Source organism: Terrapene carolina, unplaced genomic scaffold, assembly GCF_002925995.2.
Source record: "Terrapene carolina triunguis isolate 2854851 unplaced genomic scaffold, T_m_triunguis-2.0 Scaffold42, whole genome shotgun sequence".
Classification (NCBI taxonomy): domain Eukaryota; kingdom Metazoa; phylum Chordata; order Testudines; family Emydidae; genus Terrapene; species Terrapene triunguis.
Genome location: NW_020664393.1, coordinates 47,506,456 through 47,528,246, shown reverse-complemented (window position 1 = coordinate 47,528,246; position 21,791 = coordinate 47,506,456). Strand labels below are relative to the sequence as shown.

Below are 21,791 nucleotides of genomic sequence, written 5' to 3'. Positions count from 1 at the left end.
TCTTAATCATGTCCACCTTGTGGAGGGCTGCAGTCAGACCCTAAGCCCTCCACAGCTCATCCCAGCCCATTGCTGGGATCCCACGGCCTTCCTCCCATCTGAGGGTTAAGGGGCTGAGGAAAGGGTGTTATCCCCTTGCTGTACAATACATTGGGAGCTCCAACCCCATTCTTCAGCTTCCTTAGGTGATGCTTTCCTGAAGTCCACTTCCAATGCCAGGTATCACGGAACCGGACCCACTACAGAACAAGTACCTGGACACCTGACACCTGTTAAGTTGCGACAACTTGAACCTTAACCTCCTGACCTACCCAGTGGGTCTGTGAGCTGCTGTGGGAAAGGCAAAAAACCCATCCTGATCAATCTGGCAGTGAAGAGAAAGTTCCTTCCTAGTCCATAAAAGACAGTTACAGCAATGGGCATAGCAGACCAGGCCTATATAGTAAAACTGCAAACATTGGCAAGGGGAGAATTGAGGGCAGCTGCTTTTAACTGAAGTTGACAAGTCTTCACTGCCTAAAAAGGTGGGACTTTACAGTGAGATAATGACATGCAATATCTTGCTGTAAAATCCTACCGGAGACAAGGCTCTGTAGTTTTTAATGTGATGTAGCCCGGGGAGGTCAACTGCAGCTGGGGATATAGTGCAGACCTTGCTTCGCTGAGAGTTACTGCGGGTTAGTTATCGTGTTTAAAGAAAAAAGAAAACCTTTGTTGGCAGGGAAGACATGGCCAGTGTCTCTTTAAACAAGACCATCTTCTGGGACAGGAGATGATGTTGGTGGCGTAGGTTCTGCATAGGGTGACCAGATGTCCCGATTTTATAGGGACAGTCCTGATATTTGGGGCTTTTTCTTATATAGGATCCTATTACCCCCCACCCCCATCCCGATTTTTCACACTTGCTGTCTGGTCACCCTAGTTCTGCAGTACACTCAGGGAAAAGTAACTTGAGCGGTGAATTGTAAAAAGACCAGTTCAGGAGATTTATGCAGTTGTGCTGTGTGCCATTACAAATCACATTCTTTAGCTGATCTTCTGTAAATGTATTGATATTTTTAACCTATCAGGCATCTTGAAATCCAGCACCTTGATGCAAAAAGAATGACAGAGAAGAGTGATTTTTATCCTTGTAGAAACATTTCCATTCCTGCAGTAGTTGTTCTTCATATTGATGTTCACATTTTATTTTAGTAAAATGTAACATTTGTAGCCAGGGGAATATTAGTGATATTCATTTACAGTAAAAATGCTGAATGCTTCAAATCATTTTGGTAGTGAACTTAAGACCAAATTCTCTGCTTATATTAAATGATGCAGCTCTCCTGACTTCAGTAGCACTGTGCCTCTTCATGTGGATCAAGAATTTGGCCCCAGGGAGTGCATTTATGATGCTAATACAAATTGCTGTTTTCAGTGTCATAACTGATTCCATCTGGAGTTTTTTTTTATAGCCTCCTCTTTTTTCCCCTCTTTCTTTTATAGTCAGAGCTACCTTCAAGCTGCAAGTGATGTGCCTGGGGGCCACAACATGGATCCCTCTGCAAACTACAATTCCCCAAAGTTCCGATCAAGGAATCAGAGCTATATGAGAGCAGTGAGCACACTCAGTCAGGCCAGCTGTGTTAGTCAGGTGGGAATCTATTGTTAAATCTTTTACTGTGGGCTATCTACATATACAGGACTAGCTACTAAAAATGGAAAATTTGTTTTTCTTGATTAATATTAGAGGAGTGAGGATGTAAGTAGTCACAAAGTAATTCAAGCTTCAAGTAATTTAATATTGAATGAAGGTGGTATGATTAAAAAGAGGCAGTCAAATTGCAAATTATGCCAAAAAACTGCAAAATCAGAATTTCCCTTTTAAGAAAGCCACCCTAAATATAAATATATACAATGTTGCCTTTTAGTTTCATTGGGTTCCCACTTTGTCTTGTACGGTAATAGGGCATGAATAGGAACGCTCAGCAGCCATTCTCTAGACCATTCATTATTATGTATACCTCTCTCATGTCACCTTTTCATCTTCATACCTCTCTAAATTAAACAGATCTAACCTTTTCAATGTCCCTTCATGTGGAAGTCTGTCCAGGCTTTTAAAAAATTTCATTGCCCCTGTCTGACATTTACTATATCTGCTACATACTTGTCGAGATGGGATGACCAGAATTCAGTGAGGTGTACCATCACTTTATATAATGATATTATGTTAAGTATTATTCTCTGTTTCTTCCTTCATATAAATTAACATCCTTTGCCTTATTTGACCATCAGTATGCATGGAGAAAGTGTTTTTCATTGAGCTGTCCATAATGATGACTAGGACCTTTTCCTAACTCATTAAAGTAGTGTATATGATGATTCAGATTCTTTCAGTATGCACAACCTTGCCATTGTCCACAATGAATTTCATTTGCCATTCTTTGCTCAATTAGCTTGCTTAATTAGATCCTACTGAAGTTCCTCACTATGTCCTTCAGTCTTGACCAACCTAAATAATTTTGTGCCATCTACATATTTTGCCACTTCACTGTTCAACCTTTTCCAGCTCAGTAACATATATTTTAAATAACACAGAATATAAACTAAATACATTCAGTTAACAAGTTCTGAGCCTTTGCTGTTTCCTAGTCCCTTCCTATGACATCACACTCTTCATGTTCCAGCAATATGATAGCAGTTCAGTATTTTTATTTCTGTTATTTCAATGGGTTCCATTCCCACCTTCTACTGCTCAGGACTGAATTGAGGGATACTGATGGACTATATATTTAAGAAGTATATATTCACTCTTGCAATCTGTATTTTAAAATTATTATTTTGCTGGTGTCAACAAGCTTTGTTTGAAAAAAGTAGTAAGGAATTTGATCATGTAATTATTGACTGAGGCCAAGGTTTTCAAATGTGACAGGTGATTCTGGGTGCCTCCATTTGTGGGTGCCCAACCTGAGATGCCTTTAAGGTCCCTGATTTTCACAAAGTGATGAATGTTAATCCTTTGAATTAAGCACTGTTAAAGTGTCTCAAATTGGGAGGCTCCAAAAATTACTCGTAACTTTTGAAAATCTTGGCCTAAGTTATCATAACTCTCTTAGTCAATAGTATAAGCAAAAGATGATTCAGGATAAGGTTTTTTCCCTTCCCAGACTTCATTAGTCCACTTAATTTTATTAGAAATATAAAAATGATAATTTTATGAAGGACAAAATAATTCATTTCACAGTGAACTTAATTGCCAAGATGCCTTTCTAGAAAATTAGAATAACAGCCTTTCATTGGGTTCAGAGATTCTGTATGAAATTTCTATACGCTTGATTAATGAAAACTGGAAAATTTGCAGTGATTTTTTCCCCAAAATGAATAAGAATTATTGATTACAATATATAATAAAAAGCAATATCATCCAGATGTGGAGGCTGGTGAGGTTATGAGATTGACTAGATATTTATATTATTTTGTTGCTTTCATTCTGCTTTAATAAATGATTAAATAAAATACATATTATTGTCATTTACTGCTCTCTCCATTATTCAGCTTCTAAATTCTCTTTGGACAAATATCGTTTCCAATTACTCAGCCAAATGCTACAATTAGATACTTAGTACATTCCCAATAATTATCCCAAAATGTCTCTAAAATGAAACATACGAATTCATGGTGACACTAACAATTGTCCAGAGTAAATGGACATAGTAAAATTAAGCTCTTTTTTAACACCAAGCACTTGACATTAATATATTTCAGTCCATATTGTGATTGGCTAAATAAAAATAATAATAATAAAAATATGACATCAATAGGGCTAGAAAGAGTGTTTAAAAATGAAATCAGGATGTAGGGACTGATGCTCAGCTGATTTAAATCAGCATAATTCCATTATATTTAATGGAGCAACACCAGTTAACACCATTTATGGCTATGACACATGGTATTTATATAGTTTCCCTCAGTACAGAGTAGATTATTTTTGTTGGGGTTTCCCCAAGATCTCTTCCCTAAGAATTCAGTGCAACTCCAGTTTCATCACTTAAGCTCCTTTATCTGGCATACAGCAAACCTACGCTGAGTTAATCAGACTGAACCATAAGGGATGGGCATAGGGCATACCTATGGTACACAGAAACCCCATTTCTTTATATACATACATTCACTTTACATTGCATCACTCGTTTTGGCATTGCTTTGTAGAAACCACTGCCTGTACATCATGCTCTGTCCACTCACTGTCCATGTACAACTTACTCTTTTCCTCATCCTCATGTTCCCAATTTATCTTATCCATTGTTATCTTGTCCATTGTAAGTGGTTTCCTGGGTGTTGTCCCTTATCTTAGCTAGTATAGACATTCTGTTTCTTAGCTTACTGACCCATTTACCCATCTTAGTTAATGCAAATATTCCATTTCCAGCCTGCTGATCCATTTACCTCCTTAATCCTGTCTCTCAAGAAATAAGATCTCACCCATATCCAGTTATTCATGTCAAGCCGGGCCAACATTCCACTACTTTCCTATATTATCATATGTTTTATTTGCATTCTATTTCTGTTTTCTATGCTTTCTTTTTTAAGTTCATTACCCATCAACACATTTCCAAGACAACAGTAGTTATAATTATTTGAATCAACATTAATAATAGGCTCAGTGTACGAACCGGAGTGTGCAACCTTACCTCCTTTGGTATAGCCCACTGGAGTGTAAATTCTACATAGAATCCTAGAAATGTAGGACTGGAAGCTACCTCAATAGGTCATCTAGTCCAGTCCCTTGCACTCAAGGTAGGACTAAGTAATAATTAGACCATTCCTGACAAGTGTTTGTCTAACCTGTTCTTAAAACCCTCCAATGACAGAGATTCCACAACCTCCCTAGGCAATTTGTTCCAGTGCTTAACTACTCACACAGTTAGGAAGTTTTTCCTAATGTCCAACCTAATCGTCCCTTGCTTCAATTTAAGCCCATTGCTTCTTGTTCTATCCTCAGAAGTTAAGGAGAACCATTTTTCACCCTCCGCCTTAAAACAACCCCACTCGTTCTGCCCTGCCAGCTTGACTGTGAACCATTGATAACTACTCTGTGGGAATGGTTTTTCCAACCAGCTATGCACTCAACTTTAGATAGCTCCAGCTAGGCTATATTTCCGTAGTTTGTTTATGAGAAGGTCATGCAAGACAGTATCAAAAGCCTTACTAAAGTAAAGGTATACCACATCTACCACTTCCCCCCATCCACCTATCAAAGAAAGCTATTAGGTTGGTTTGACATGATTTGTTCTTGACAGTTACTTATCATCTTATTATCTTTTCGGTGTATGCAAATTGATTGCTTGATTATTTGCTCCATTATCTTTTCAGGTACTGAAGTGAAGCTGACTGGCCTGTAATTCTCCAAGTTGTCCTTATTCCCATTTGTATAGGTTGGCACTATATTTGCCCTCTTCTAGTCCTCTGGAATCTCTCCCATCTTCCATGAGTTTTCAAAAATAATCACTAATTGCTCAGATATCTCTTCAGTCAGATCTTTGAGAATTTTAGAATGTATTGCATCAGGCCTGCCAACTTGAAGACATCTAACTTGTCTAAGTAACTTTTAACTTGTTCTTTTCTTATTTTAGCCTCAGATACTACCTCATTTTCACTGGCATTCACTTCGTTAGATGTCCAATTGCTATTAACCCTTTTGGTATTTCCACATTTTCTATTATTGTCTTTCTCCCTCATTGAGTAATGGGCCTACCCTGTCCTTTGTTTTCTTCTTGCTTTTAATGTATTTGTAGGATGTTTTCTTGTTTCCCTTTATGTCTCTAGCTAGTTTAATCTCATTTTGTGCCTTGGCCTTTCTAATTTTGTCCCTACATGCTTGTGTTGTTGTTTTTTATATTCATCCTTTGTAATTTGACCCAGTTTCCACTTTTTGTAGGACTCTTTTTTGAGTTTCAGATCACTGAAGATCTCCTGGCTAAGCCAGGGTGGTTTCTTGCCATACTTCTTATCTTTCTTACATAGTGGGATAGTTTGTTCTTGTGCCCTAAATAATATCACTTTCAAAAACTGCCAACTCTCTTGAACTCCCTGAATTTGCTAAAGTCTGCCTTCTTGATATCCATCATCTTTATTCTGCTGTTTTCCCTCCTACCATTCCTTAGAATCATGAACTCTATCATTTCATGATCACGTTCACCCAAGCTGCCTTCCACTTTCAAATTCTCAACCAGTTCCTCCCTATTTGTCAAAATCAAATCTAGAACAGTCTATCTCCTAGTTGCTTTCTCTACCTTCTGAAAGAAAAAATAGTCTCCAATGCATTCCAAGAACTTGCTGGATAATCTGCCTTGCTGTATTATTTTCCCAATGAATATCTGGGTAGTTGAAGTTCCCCATCACCACCAAGTTGTGTATTTTGGATTATGTTGTTAGTTGTTTTAAAAAGCCTCATCCACTTCTTCTTCCTAGTTTGGTGGTCTATCCTACCATGACATTATAGGCTTGTTCTGCCTTTAAAGCCTCCTTCTGTAATTTTAACTTTGCTTTTATTTTAATTACATTATAAAAACTGGTACTTTTTCATTTATTAATACAGGAAATTTAGATGTGAAACAGAACATAGGCCAATTAAAATAACATTCCCTGGGTCTGTACTGGAAGTGGTCTTCTTCAGCCACCACACAATAATTGTTATTACCTGCATGAGCAGTTTTTACTTCACCAATGTCCCAGCATCTCAACTGTACTGTGAAATTTGGAGACTGTCCCCCAAGAATGAACTCACATGCTGGCAACTCTGTCTGTAAACCAGTACACCTGCACCCGTAAGTGTCCCCTAGATGCCAACAGCAGGACAAGTCTGGGGCTTTCCAGACCTTGCATGGTCTTTCCACAGTATTAGAGGAGGGAAAACAAACTTTTTCCACACTGTATGAGTCACAGTGGTTTTACATTTAACTTCGTGGTATTGGACCCTGATTAATTTTCATACCCTTCTGGTGTTACCTGTCTTGTGCCAAATTTTTAACTTTTCTGTGGTGATAAAAGAGCGCAAGTTTTCTTGATCCATATCACTTGAGGCTGCTTTTATTTTGTATAGCATGTATCCCTCACATATTGCACAAGATATTATTATTAGAAGACATTGACTTAATGCCATACTTCTTTAAAAGCAATTACAGAAATATGTATACTATATAGAGTGTAACATAAACTTACTAAAATCTCAAACAGCTAAAATCCAAACACCGCTGTATTTTAGCAACATTTTGTTTTACTGGTGTTATTTCCTTTTGTTTTGTTTTGTTTTGTTTTTTGTTTTTTAGCTATTTGAGAGTTTAGTAAGTGGACTGTTACACTTCACTTTTTTTTTACAAGAAGTTTTTTTAAAACGTTTTTTTCACAATTTGCTGTTTGATCTGATCTATGCCCCTTGCATTGCTTTTAATTATTTTTTTACACAGGTTATATTTCCACTACTTTGCTGTACCCAGGTTGCATTTCCACTACTACATTCAGAAGCAGTTAAGCCATACAGAAATCCCTAATTCCTTCAGTGATTTTAACTAACTCATCCATAGTCAGACAATTTAAATCAGATTGTCCCTATATCTGCAGCAGCCAGCATAATTAATTTATTACAGACACAAAATGCCCCTCCTCCCTTTTTTTAGAGTGGCTGTAAAGTCATGTTGGAGAGAAAAGCATAGTGGTGATAGTTGTCACCACTTGACCTTCCTTTGCATAATTTGATTACTAAGAATTTCACTAGGCATGACTGCACTGAGTTATATTGCCATAACTGGGTTTCATTATTAAACCAAGCATTCTTTTTTTTCTTTCTTTTTCTTAACACTTTAAAGTCCTTTTTAACATTTTATACACTAAACACTAAATAGTTAGGGCTAGTAAAAGTAATAAAGTCCTTTTTAACACTTTATTACTTTTACTGCCCCTGACTATTTAGTCCCCTCCAAGATCTCCAGTGTTAATTTGTGCAAAAATTTAGCTGCTTGTACTTTTTTTAAAGTACTCATTTCAGTTTTTCACTGTTTAATAAGACATTTCCCTAGACCTTACTAGCTACTAAAGTCTGGGACCGTAACGCTTCTATTTTATTTCCTAGAATAACACATTTCTTAGCTGACTCTTCCTCCGCAGTCTAAGCTTATTTTTTATGATTTTTGCTCCTATCTCTCAACTTAGTACACTTTGCCTGCACAGCTATACTCTCTAAATTCAGTCCTTCAAGGGTGGCTGCCTTTTACTTTGGATTTTCTTTTTTAACATTTTAGGAATCTTTTCCATTTAGTTTGTTTCCTCCTCTTACAACTTTGATTTGCTTTTTATGCTTTTAGCATTCATTTTTCAAAGTAGTACATTTTGTTTGTAACATTTTAGCCACTATAAATAATCCTTGTAAAGCTGCTGCTTTCATCTGGGCTTTCTTTGCATTAGTATAAAAACAAACAAACTAGATACTATTTTTATGGCTGTCAATGGGTCCTGTTTTTTGAAAATGTCAGTGACATTCAATAGACCTCTGCTGTGCTCTGCCAAACATTCTTTTTTTTTAAAAATTGAATACCACTCCCTGGAGTTCCTTTTTCACCTGGATCCAGTCTCCCTCTAATCTTTCTCTGGGGAGTCTATAGGGTCCTCCCTTAGATTTAATCCACTTCTTCAGCATGATGCTAACTACCTCATATTTAAACCCTTAAACCCTACCAATGCCATTTCTCTTAATCCTAGGTCACGACCCTCATACTAAGGGTATATATGTTACCAGCTCCAGACGAGCAGATCCAAGTCACGGCGCCACTATGTTAGGGTTCCTCTGAGGCATCTTCTACTTGGTTCCCCACAAATTCAGTCCGACTCAGTCTTGCCAGTTTGGTTCCTTTATTTGGCATGCATCAAAGCTATGCTGAGTTGATCTGACTCAACCGTAAGGGGTGGGTATGGGGGATACCACACATCCAAAGTCACACAAAACCCCCCTTCCTTTATATACATTTACACATCACATTACATTCACTAGACATTCCATCATGTGTTTGGGGTTTACTTTATAGAAACCAACCCTACCCCATGCACTGTCCATGTACAGCTTACTGTTTACCTCATCTTTATGTTCCCAACTTATCTTATCCATTGTTATCTTGTCCATTGTAAATGGTTTCCTTGGTGTCCCCTAGCTAAATACAGACATTCTGTTTCCAGCCTGCTGGTCCATTTATCTCTCTAATCCTGTCTCTAAAGAAAAAAAATAAGGCCTCACCCATGTTCAATTACTCATGGACCAAGTACTGATTTTTGTTGACAATTTTTAATAAAAAAGCTCCAGAGTGTGGTGTTAGCTCTCAATCACATATAGACACTTCACCATCCCAATCGAGGGCAACTCATACAGCTGCAGACGCATCTGTTCTGTTGCAATGCAAGTGATTCTTTTTTTCTGTCAGCACACTTTGGGCTTAAATCGTGGCACTGGGTAACATAGATACCTCCTGGAGCTCCCTCATAGCAAGGGGAAAAGAACAATCTGCAACATCCCCTTTAAAGGGCACTGTACACTCACACCTATGTGGCCAGTAAATTTGTTGAGTTGTGCACAGAAGGCACTACTCAGCCCACTTCTCCACTATGCTTGCAGGCTAGGGTAAATATAACTCAGAGTCTGAAAATTCAGACTAGTTTGATTCAATGTCTCAGTTAGAAGACCAGATACAATTAAATGGTATTGAATGGGTCTTGACTCTCCAGTTGTGATAGTGGATAGATTTCCTAATCAGTGTATAGAGATGTTGGATTTATCTATTAGTGTTCTTCATACTTATTAAAAATAAATATACCAAATGGAAACTAACGATGGTCATCTAAAACTTATTGCATGGTACATACTGTATATGGCTAATGTAAAGTGCTAAAATGTGAACGTGTTCAGAAGGGTTTCCTAATCTTTAATTATTTGCTAAACAGTTCTTCATCAACGCACAGGTGTCCACTTGAGAGATGTTGAAGCCGTGATGATCACAAACAAAGCAAGTCAAAAATCAAATGCATTGTTGTTATTTATTCAGATGAGTGAAGCAGAGGTCAATGGGCAATTTGAGTCGGTGTGTGAATCAGTGTTTAGCGAAGTTGAAGCTCAGGCAATGGATGCCCTTGACCTCCCTGGATGCTTCCGAACAAGAAGCCACAGTTACCTGCGGGCCATTCAGGCAGGTTACTCCCAAGATGATGAATGTATCCCTGCTATGGGATCTTCCAACATCACCTCAACTATCAGGTCAACAACAGGTAAGAAAATCTATGCTGGCCTCTTTCACATGTAAAGATAATCAGGATGGAAAATGGTGCATGAGACTGAAAGCCTGTTTTTCCTGTGTAATTATCATAATTGATATTGTCTTTTATATTGATATAGTACATTGAGAATCAGGCCTTCCTTTAATATTGTACTTGTGCCTGCATGTCTGAATGTGTAGTTATGAATAATTTCATTTTCATTAGAACTTGTAAGTGGGCCTGGAATACAATGGGCCTGAATTTCAGCCTAGACTTAACTTCACCTGCATTGTTCACCTGCACAGTTTTGCAAGTGCAAATAATTGCAGGCAAAAAAATTGTGTTATTTAGATATTTAAATAATTGATTGTACCTGCATATCTTGAAGTAAACATCTAAAAGAGATCAGTCACATTCACAATCAGTTGGGCCCTTAAATTGCAGGTGCAAAAAGGGAAGATGGGGTTTAAATATTTGGTCCAAACTCTTAGGGGTAGGGCAGGGTGTAACTTACTTAACTTTGGAAAGGATATGACAGATGAGCATATACTGTGGCTTATTTCACGTATCTTCACTGTTACTCATCAGTAATCATTATTATTCCACTCATTTTTAGGATTCTTTCAGACCTTTAGAGTTACTTTTTTCTCTTTTAAGTTACTCAACAAAGAGATTAATTTTATTATTTTATTATTTTTAACTGTCATTTATAGAGAAAGGTGAGCAAAGATTGTACAGATAAGTTAGAAAACTAAACTGAATCCATTATAACATTTGTGAAGTTATCCAAATCTATTTTTACATTCCCAAATATATTCCATCATATTCAGTGATACTGCCCTATCCTCATATTGCTGAAATGAGATGCCACATTCATAGAAAGTAAAAATATAACCCAAACAAAAAATGATACAAGCCTACTTAAATTGATTGTTGACATATTTACTATACAGAAGAGCAGTAGGAGCTTTTGAGCAGAAAGCAATTGTTGTCTTTCAATATCATTGGCATATAGTGCTACCAAGAGCATTGTGTGTTATTTTATCTTCAATGTAACATTTTATACAACACAGCTTAATGAGATATTGTAAGCAACTCCTAAAATACAAATAGTCATTGTTACTTCCCTCACCACATGTATACACATTTTCATCTCGTGTTTAGAAGCTTTAATAGCTCTGTCATCAAGGGATAAAATATATAAAGCAATAAAACTTTTAATAGCCACCAATGGGACTACATTTTTCCCAGTTGTTGTATAGCACTGTATGATGAATATGAAGATACTGTTGCATGGACTGAGGCCAAAGCAGTCAAACTTGGGTGCCTAAATATGGATTTTGGTACCTAACTTTAGGCACCAAAGTTAGAATATTTCTAGATCTAACTTAGAAGACAAGTTGGTTGACTTATCTACTTGAGATACTGTGACTTTGCATTGCAGCTTAAACAGAGCCATCCCATTCAGGAGATCACTTTCTTTTTCCTGGAGTCATAAAGTTGAATAGAATATGATACGTTTGGCAAAATCATCAGATAGACAATAAATATGACTGCATCACATTGTTCTTTCCTCATGAAAAATGCTATACATTGATTAGCAGTCTGCTGGTTAAATGATGTGGTTTTGAAAACTCTAACCTTCATTTCACGCATGATTTCCTTCTTATTTCTGGAATGATTTATCAGATAGATTTTGTTGCCTAAATATGTAATATTTCTTATTTGTCAAGATCAGGGAATAGTGACACCGTAGTAAGAAAAGGATTATAGGAAAAATGGTAATTAGAAATGAGGCCCTAAATAGAACTCTGGTTCCAAACACCATAGATTTTAGTGAGTTCCGAATCTGGATCTGTGTTCAGATTTTTCAGTTTGTGACATTCTCTAATCAAAATTATTACCCCGTGCCACTGAACAAGTTTGTTCTTAACTTTTATGCGGTTACTGATGTAAGACAAATATTCAAATCAGAAATATTTATTAGATTTGCAAGGGAGAGCACTGATTGTGTGGTTCAATATTAATTGAAATTTCCAGTTTCCAAACAAGTCATTAGCTATAAAACCGTGGAATAACTCTTTCATATTTCTGTCTTCAGCATTTAGCAGGTTAGATGCTTCATTTCATATTATTGCTACATTTCAAATAACCCCTTACTTTCTCCCTTACTTATCTGAAAATTGTAAAAGAAGTTATTGGATACAATACGATATAAGAGGCTGGCAGATATTTAACATGCCCATAGGCTTCCTTCAAATAAAAGCTACAAAGGTCAAAGTTCCATTTCAACCTTCAGTGCAAATTCAACCTTCTGAATCTTTAGGAAGATTAATTTTGGTGAGATTTTTTCCCACTGCTGATGTTATAAGCCATTCTTGGCAAAGTCATTAAAGCCATTTCTTAGAAAATTAACAGGAAACACAATTTCATTATTAGTTGAAACGTTAGTGATAAGAGGGTGGCTGCCTTTTGTCAGTGTTGTAAAGAAATGAAATTGTAGCACAGACTAGAAATTGTAGCACTAGACTAAGCTAAAAGATTTAATAGTGTAAGAGAAAATGTAAATCAGAAGCAGAAAAAGTATAATATTTCATCTCTGAATTTAATTATGGAACTATCTATTTTGGATGTACATTTATATAGCTTAGTTTGTCAAAAGATGATTACAAATGTCAATGGACACATAGGTTTCATTTAGAATGGCAGGAAAACTACAGCTTTATTCAATAGTATGTGGGACACATTTGCTCATCCCATTAGAAGCATTAGGGTATCCTCATAACATTTGGAAAGGGGGTTACCATAGTCATCTCTTCCAATATTTAAACCACTTTCCAGGGACATATGTGATCCCAGGACATGCTCTTGAGTACTGATGACTACTATGGGCTAGCTTTTGTGCCGGTAAACTGGGCTATCCACTGGACGAATCCCTATCCACCCTTGCTTGTCAGATTGATTTTTTTCTTCTGTGGGAGGAAACAAAACTCTCTCCTAACCTCAGCAAGGTTGGAAAACAGGGTTATTTTTTGCCATACCACCTGAACAGTGAACTCAGGCTACTTACTTGGTAGAATTCAAAATGATGTAATCTTACTCCAAGAAAGGAAACACCAGATTAGCGATGAATGTGAACCTGGAGACTCAGGGACAGTACCTGTACTTTTGGCCTTATCTAAATCAGGAAGAAGCCAAAGCAGTCCACATTGTTGGAGGCCAATGGTAACTCCCATTCCTCTGTGTGACTCTTGCCAAGACTAACTATGCTTCACTGTGGTTAAGAACTTTCTGTCCATCTTCTATAAGAACGGCCAGAAGTTGGGAATGGGTGAGAGGGGATGGATCACTTGATGATTACCTGTTATGTTCATTCCCTATGGGGCATCTGGCATTGGCCACTGTCGGTAGACAGAATACTGGGCTAGATGGACCTTTGGTCTGACCCAGTATGGCTGTTCTTATGTTCCATTGGTTTGTTAAGGGGATAATGTTGTAACCTTTCTGCCAAGTGGTGTCAGTAGCAGGAAGGGCTGAGTTCAATTTTTAAACAAAGCCAGCTCAAGCCCCCACCCAGAAATCGGGGAAAACTAAACACCACCTGTGGGTACCTGTGATAGGCATTACTTCCCCACTCACAAGCATTGAGTCTGTGTATAACAAAAGAAAACTTTTATGAAGGGGAGTATTAATGCTGTGTTGTCCAGCATTAATCTGGGAAAACAATGACTCAGCAGTATGCAGACAATAAGTAAAACACTTGCCCCATTGCATCTTGGGCAACACTTTGCCTCAGTTTCCCATCTTGTGGTGTGAAAGTTCAGTGGACAAATGTCCCTTTAACATTCCACTCCCCACTGTTGCACCCCACTCACAGTTTGCTTGAGTTCAATGAAGTACCTGAGTCCAGGGGTTTGCTCAAGTGGGTTCACCTCTAGTCCCGGGGGACCGAGGAGAGTGAACAAGTGATTTCTTTGCCACTGTTGCTATGCTGTCACTGCTGCTGCTCACCCTTGTCACTGCTGCTAGTAGTGATGCCATATTCTGAGATTCCACTGCCCAGCCCAGTTCTTATTCTGGTTAAGAGGGTATTTGGCAAAGTCCAAAGCAAACACCAAGAATTCCCATTCCCAGAGATGCCTTTTTCCCCAGTCTTGTTTACATATCACAAACTCTTCTTTATAGCTAAGTTCAAAGTCAAACATGCATACCCCCAAATTTATCCCAGGACAACACTGGCCTGAAAGGAAAAATATAATTTAAACTGACAGTTTACTTTCCTGTCTCTGCGAGAGACCCTTAGTATTTCTGGATCTCTGCAGGTCTGTCAAATTCTCATTATGAGCGAAGAAAGTTAATAATATACAAAATCTGCTTCCCAGCATGCCTTGCTGACATCCTGCTTTATGATTCTCAACATTGCCAGGAAACTACAATGTTCAGTGTGTCCTCATTACTGCAGGAATACGGAGCTTGTACCCACCTACACTCTAAAACTGTGGCCTCGGGCTCTAAACAGAGTTAGCAGCCTGGATTTTTTTTCCAAACTGCACACTGCAACCCTGAGACCACTTCTTCTTCCTTGTTAGCTGCCTTCCTTGTTGCCCAGGTATGTTCTCAGCGTAAAAACCTAGAATGCAATACTGCTGGGCCCAGCGGATTTTTTTCAACAGCTTAAAGGGCCAGTGCACTCCATTTCCAACCACTTACATTCTTTTTTTCAGGCAGCAGGGAGTGGAATTACTTCAGACCAGTCAGTGCTGGAGGTTATTCAGCAGCTTATTCCATCCAATTCACTCTCTGCAGACCCCGACCTTCCCTTCCTAGTACTTTTTCAATTATCCCTATCAGGAGAAAGCACTAAAGAATGAAATTATCTGCCTTCTCCAAATGCTTGCTTTAGAGGAGATCCCTCAGCAGCAAAGGAGCAGGTTTCTATTCCTGTTATTTTCTTATTTCCAAGGTAAAAGGTGGATCAAAGTAAACTGAACAAGTACATCAAATGGTGACACTAGCATTCATATTCCCATCTTTAAGGCAAGCAGGGTGTCTGCTGCTCCCCCCTTGCCATTCAGTAGTGTCCTGGGTGTGTTCTGCCCACTGAAGGTTTGGATAGAAGATTTGTGTGTGTGTGTGTGTGTGTGTGTGTGTGTGTGTGAGAGAGAGAGAGAGAGAGAGAGAAACATGATTTGACCCTAATGCCTTAATAGAAAAAAAATCCCCAGATAATCAGTTAAAAAAAACCAAAAGAGAAGAAAAAAAAAAAAAACCCGCATTCAAACAGAGCTGACCTGCATAGTAAACATCTTATTGTGTGCCCTGAAGCTCATTAAACTGGTCTTGGAGCACCACCAAAGGGAATGAGGTCCAAAGCTAGGAGCTCTTAAATGAAAAAAGACCCAACTCTGGCCTCTGAGAATTCTACCAAAGGAATGAATAGCAAGTGCACTGCAGTTCATCTTCACTGAGTCACTGGGATGTAAGGTGAGAGGCTGTCTCTCAGACAGGAATCCCAGACCCATTTAAGTTTTAATAGCTGGAGATAAGGGTTATATTGGTACAGCAGAAAACTCTTGCTCTAGAGGGTGGTAACGTGACCAATAACCAGTTCTGGAACGTGTAAAGGACCCTGTTCCTTGGAATCAGTCACATAATTTGAATCAGTATTTGACCCCTTTCTGTCAGCTGGTAGCTGGGACAATTTATGGAGTAGCAAATAGGTGAATAGTGGGAAATTGGTTTAGTTAAATGAACCTATCTCAACCAGTTGCACTCAGACTAGTAAAGGGTACAGTAAATAGAATTCCTTATTTATTAAACTATTGAACTGTAATTCCAACCCCAATTGGTCACCTAGCATGAGATAGATTTCAGTTATAGCTAGGGTTATGTGTCATGGACCATGAAATCTGGTCTCCCCCCGTTAAATCTGGCCTTTTGCATGCTTTTACCCTATACTATATAGATTCCACAGAGGAGACCAGCGTATCTCAAATTGGGGGTCCTGACCTAAAAAGGAGTTGCAGGGGGGTCGCAAGGCTATTTTAGGGTGGTCACTGTATTGCCACCCTTACTTCTGTGCTGCTACCTTCAGAGCTGAGCAGCCAGAGAGCGGCGGCTGTTAGCCGGGTGCCCAGCTCTGAAGGCTGCTCCCTGCCAGCAGCAGCGCAGAAGAGTGGAATACCATACCATGCCACCCTTATTTCTGTGCTGCTGCCTTCAGAGCTGGCCGGCCGGAGAGTGGCGGCTTCTGATTGAGGGCCGAGCTCTGCAGGAGGCAGCACAGATGTGGTAGCAGTACCACAACCCCACCTACAATAACCTTGTGACCCCCCCCCCCCCCCACACACACACACACAACTATTTTTGGGGTCAGGACCCCTCCAATTACAACATCATGAAATTTCAGATTTAAATAGCTGAAATAATGAAATTAACTATTTTAAAAACCCTATGACTGTGAAATTGACCAAAATGAACCGTGAATTTGGTAGGACCCTAATTATAGCTCACTTCACCAGTCAATAATAAAATATCCTTGGACTTTCAGATTTCCTTTCTCTTGCTGAAAATTATTTTTAATTCTGTAATTTTAAAATGATCTCTAATAACTAGATCCAAATGGGGAAGCTTTGAGTGTGATCTGTAGGTATTTAGTCACAGAAGTCCTGTTAATGATAATGATACTTGTGAGGTTATGTTCCAACAACCATGCTTCAGGACTCCCCTGATGCCCGATATTTCATTTAGCTGGTGAGCTGCAGTTCAGCACAGTGCCTGTTACTGAACCAGCAAGCATCCTTCTTGCCGTCTGAACCATAAAGATGAGTTACACTTCTTCAAGGCTATGGATATACTGAATGTAGGGAAATGTATCAGTCAGGGATGGAGCTATGCAATATAACCTCATTGCAAAACTGCCCTGGCTACGATGCATTGATGAGCACTATGCCCAAGTATTATCCTAATCTATTAAAAATAAGAAAAATATGCTCCTCCAATTGCTTAAAAATAAAAGGTTCTCTGACCAATACAAATAATTATTTTAGTCTCTTAACCAAAAAAAAAAAAGATATATTAATTGGGTCCAGACTGCTGCTTTGATCTTTTTTCAATCCAGTGCAGTTTGGCACATAAAGCCCAGCTATATGAGAGCAAACAAATGGGCTGAGTGCCACACACTGGTATCCAAGGTTCTACACTTTGTCCCTACACAAAGAACAGGAAATAAATGCAGTATCTGAGAGATTGCTGGTAAATGTAGATTTGTAATGGCAACTACTGTATGTGTGCATTTAAACAAATATAAAGAATTTAATTAAAATAATATAGAAAAGGCTCTTCTCTATATCATGATTTGCACAATGACTTTAATTACTGTCAGAGCCCCTATTTAATATTTCTTTCTCTTTAGGACTCATAGAAGATATCTGTAGCAGCATTTTTGGATTCTGACACTGGGCCAACGTGCATGCATGTACCGTGAGAATAAATTATATATCAACACACAGTGACCCTGATTCTACACTGAAATATTCACACATAATGTCCATTGCTCTCAGTATATATCTGAGGGTATCATTAGAGTCTAATTCTTTAAAATATACTAATGTCCTGATCCTATTAGGTTGGATATTAGGAAAAACTTCCTAACTGTCGGCTGGTTAAGCACTGGAATAAATTGCCTAGGGAGGTTGTGGAATCTGTCATTGGAGATTTTTAGGAGCAGGTTAGACAAACACCTGTTAGGGATGGTCTAGATAATACTTAGTCCTGCCATGAGTGCAGGGGACTGGACTAGAAGACCTCTTGAGGTCCCTTCCAGTGTTATATTCTATAATTCTAAAAAATAAAATCATGCAAAGAAGGAACTTCACTGCTTGGGTCTTTGAATTCTGTTGGCTTGCTAGAGACTAGCATTAGCATGTGTAAATTCCATCACTTGGAAGTATTTAGTTCAATACTACCAGACCACTCTGTCCTGTGTAGAAGCTGGGCAAGACCCAGTGTACCTTCACCGGTTGTTGTGTTCCTATACCTTCCTTTTATATACCTTACAAAGCATGTAGGAACCTTCCTCCAGCTCTTTTACCCCTTTCAGGTTTCATCAGCAATGATGAAAAACTCATAGGGAGTCCTCCCTTAAGCCCTGCAGGTACCCTGCCTCATTTTTTACAGAAATATATGCAGGGAGCCATAACATTGATATCTGAGTTGGCATAAAAAGGTTCATGTGCTGGGTGTATAAAGTCTGTTTTGATTTTATTTTGTCCAGAGCCTCCTGCCAGTTCACATACAAATTTGTATGCACTTGGGCCCAGATCCTCAGCTAGTGTATATGAGGATAGCTGCATTGAAGTCCATTGGACATATGCCTATTACATCAACTGAAGATCTGGGCCCAATTATATAAAGTTATTAATAAGATGAGGGGTGAGATTCTCCTCTGCTCTGGACCCTTTACTTCATATAGAAGGGTTTGGATGCTATAAAGGGGCCCAAAAAGCTCTATATCCAGCTGGGGGGGGGGGATTCCTCTGGCTGAGGTACTGTAGAATATTGGTGTATGGCTGCTCCTGAGGACCCTGTCACAAGCTCTGATGCAGGGGTTATGCCAGAAGTAGAGCTAAAAGCTGGAAGGGGACAATGGGGATAGAGCTGCAGTTCTAAACAGCACTGCCGCCCGTATGGTAGCCTGGAAAGACAGACCTTCAAGGCTGTCTAAATTACATCAAGGGTCTTGCAAACCCCCAGAACAGCCCACAATTACAATTATTAGGGCTATTCAGAAATGTTAGATACAAATATATCTCAAAACCTATATCTATACAGATATAGATATAAATACAACCCTATTTTGAATAACTCAACAATCAGAATTAGAAGAGTGTGTGTTTTTTCACCCTCTTCTTTTCAAAAACAGCTTAGTCATAAGGATGAAAGTAGAGGTGAAATCCTGGCTCCATTGGTTAAATTTTCATTGACTTCAGTAGGGCCAGGATTCTGCCCTAGGTGTACAAGACCTAAACCAGTGGTGTGCTATGTACAAAAGAGTCAGATGTTTGGTCTGAACACAGGACTGGAAGCCACTCTATTTTTGGCTCTGATAGTGACTCTTTTTGTATCCTCGGTAAATGGGTTTCCCCTTCTATACACACAGGATATAATTATCCATCTCACTTGGGTATTGTGAGGGTTAGCTGTTTGTGGAACCCTTTAAAATGAAAAGCATCATATAAAAACTAATTGTTGTATTATTTTTATTATTAAAGTTGGTTTAGTAATTTATAATTATCATTAATCTAGGAGAACTGTCATCTTGCACCATCTTGTATGATTGCATGATACTTCTTTTAAGGTTAATTGATTATACCAGTGTTTCTCAGCTTTTTCAGGTTGGTGACTCCTTAGTGATTGTCAAACATTTTCACAACCACCTATAAAAGTAAGAGTAAAAATGTATCAACAATCATAATGATAACTGTGTGTGTGTGTGTGTGTTTAGAGAGGTTGACAGAATACTTGACCTTGAAGGATAAAGGTGTGTGGAAAGGTGGGGGGGGCAAGATTTTCTTGGCTATAGATTGTAATAATATATTCAATAGCCTGTGACTCCTCTCATTGTCTTTCATGACCCTCCTTGGGCCAGGGAGGGGGTTGAGAAACACTGAATTATACTAATATGGGGACTGATCCTACTTCACTTAAAGCCAGTGGCAAAACTCCCATTGATTTTAATAGGAGCAGGATTACCCAGTAGTTCCTTTTCCTCTTTTCTGCCCTTTGATAAGCAAAGAACATATTTTCAATGCCTCTAATATATTTTTTAAATGTCGCATTATTAAATTCACATTTTCCCACCTCCTTCCTGCTGCTGAAAATCTAAGATCGCATTTTGTAGTGCAATTTAAATATTTTAGAAGAACAAAGAAATTGTCTAGAACAGTGAAACAGCTGTCAACACTACTTTGCTGTCTACAGGATGCTAAATTCTGGTTAGACTATAATTTCTTGCTAATTAACTGATCTAAAATAGAACCCTTTGTAACTAGTCCATCAACGATTCCACAACGTTGGTGTTGCCCACATCTCTCTTTTAACTTTAGTACACGCTTACAGTGTGTGACCTTGATGTCTTGCTTGATTTACATTTCTGTTCTGAGACTAACATTAATTAACTGTCAAAATAGATCTTACCATCTATGTAGAATGGACTGCCTTCAGAGCTAGATTCTTCCAATATGGAAGCAATGATTTACACACTGAATTACTTGATTATTGTAATTCCTTTTATATTGTTCTCCTTCAAGTTCTAATTAGGAGATTGCTGTGTGTTAAAATGCTACTCTTAGACTTCAACATTTTCAAAATTTAGTGGTCACATTTCCCAGTTTATTTGTTTTGTTGGTTTCCTGTACAATATCACATAGATTCATCGATTTTACAGCTAGAAGGGTCTGTTGTGATCATCTAGTAAACCACAGAATTGTACCTAGTCATTTCTGCACCATGCCCAATGGCTTGTAATTTATCTTAAGTATCGTATGAACAATAAAACTTTTGTATTGTCTCAAATGGCTTCATGGATTCGATTCAGTGCTGAGATGTCAAGAACAGATGGATACATCACATGCTGCATTAAAAGTATCATTTGGTGTAAGATTTGTCCAGCAGCAGTGACCTGGTGTTTCAGAAAACTGTCCTATATTTTTTTCAAATACAGACACAATAGACACTAACATAGCCCCTCTGTACTGCACACAGTGATAATGATAATTTGCCAGATCCTCTGCTGGTGCAAATTGGCCTAGCTCCATTGACTTTCTAGTTGGTGACTTCATTGGAGCTACACCGATTTATGCCAGCTGAGGATCTGGCCCAATGTTTAATACTTTACAAGCAAATTCAAAACTACAGAAATATATAGGATTTGGTCCCATCCATTAACATTTCTATACAGCAGGTCTTCAGACAAGACTTTGGACCAGATTATTACTATTTGCTGCATGGCTGTGCATAGGGAAAGAGATCATGGAGCTATCTCCTCTCTTCCCTACAGAAGCCAGTCACAACTAGGACCCTTGCTCTGGACCAGCAAAGTTGGTTGACTGCAGAGAGGAATACACAGTGCAGTTGCTTTGCTCTGTTGCATGCCAGAATGCTCCAGGTGAGCTATCACTGAGGGTATGTCTATACTGCAGTCAGGGGGATGTGATTTCATCACAACCAAAATATCTTTACTCTAGCTAGCACAAGTACCAATAGCATTGAAACTGCAGCAGCACGGGCTTCAGCATGGGCTGTACAAACCCGCCCAGTGTGCTGGGTACTTCCTTGGGCAGCTAGCCCACACTGAAGTCTGTGCTTCTGCAGCTTCACTGCTACTGGTATTTATGTTATCTAGATGAAAGCTAGCTTGGGTGCATCTGCACCTCTGATGGCCATATAGCTATACCCTGAGATAAAGCATGTATGTACTGCCCACCACGTAAGGCCAGTGCCTCAAAGGCATGATAGAA

At 38.6% G+C, this 21,791-nt stretch overlaps 1 protein-coding gene across 2 annotated transcripts in view; it reads left to right on the top strand.

Annotated features, from left to right (window-relative positions):
- The window catches only part of DLGAP2 (DLG associated protein 2), a 506,645-nt gene that overhangs the window by 436,465 nt on the left and 48,389 nt on the right, over nucleotides 1–21,791 (top strand). For both annotated transcript variants that reach the window (XM_026653071.1, XM_026653068.1), the window contains exons 7-8: nucleotides 1,486–1,633; nucleotides 10,065–10,284. In XM_026653071.1, coding sequence (XP_026508856.1) covers nucleotides 1,486–1,633; nucleotides 10,065–10,284 — 368 coding nt within the window. The remainder of the gene's footprint in view (nucleotides 1–1,485; nucleotides 1,634–10,064; nucleotides 10,285–21,791) is intronic.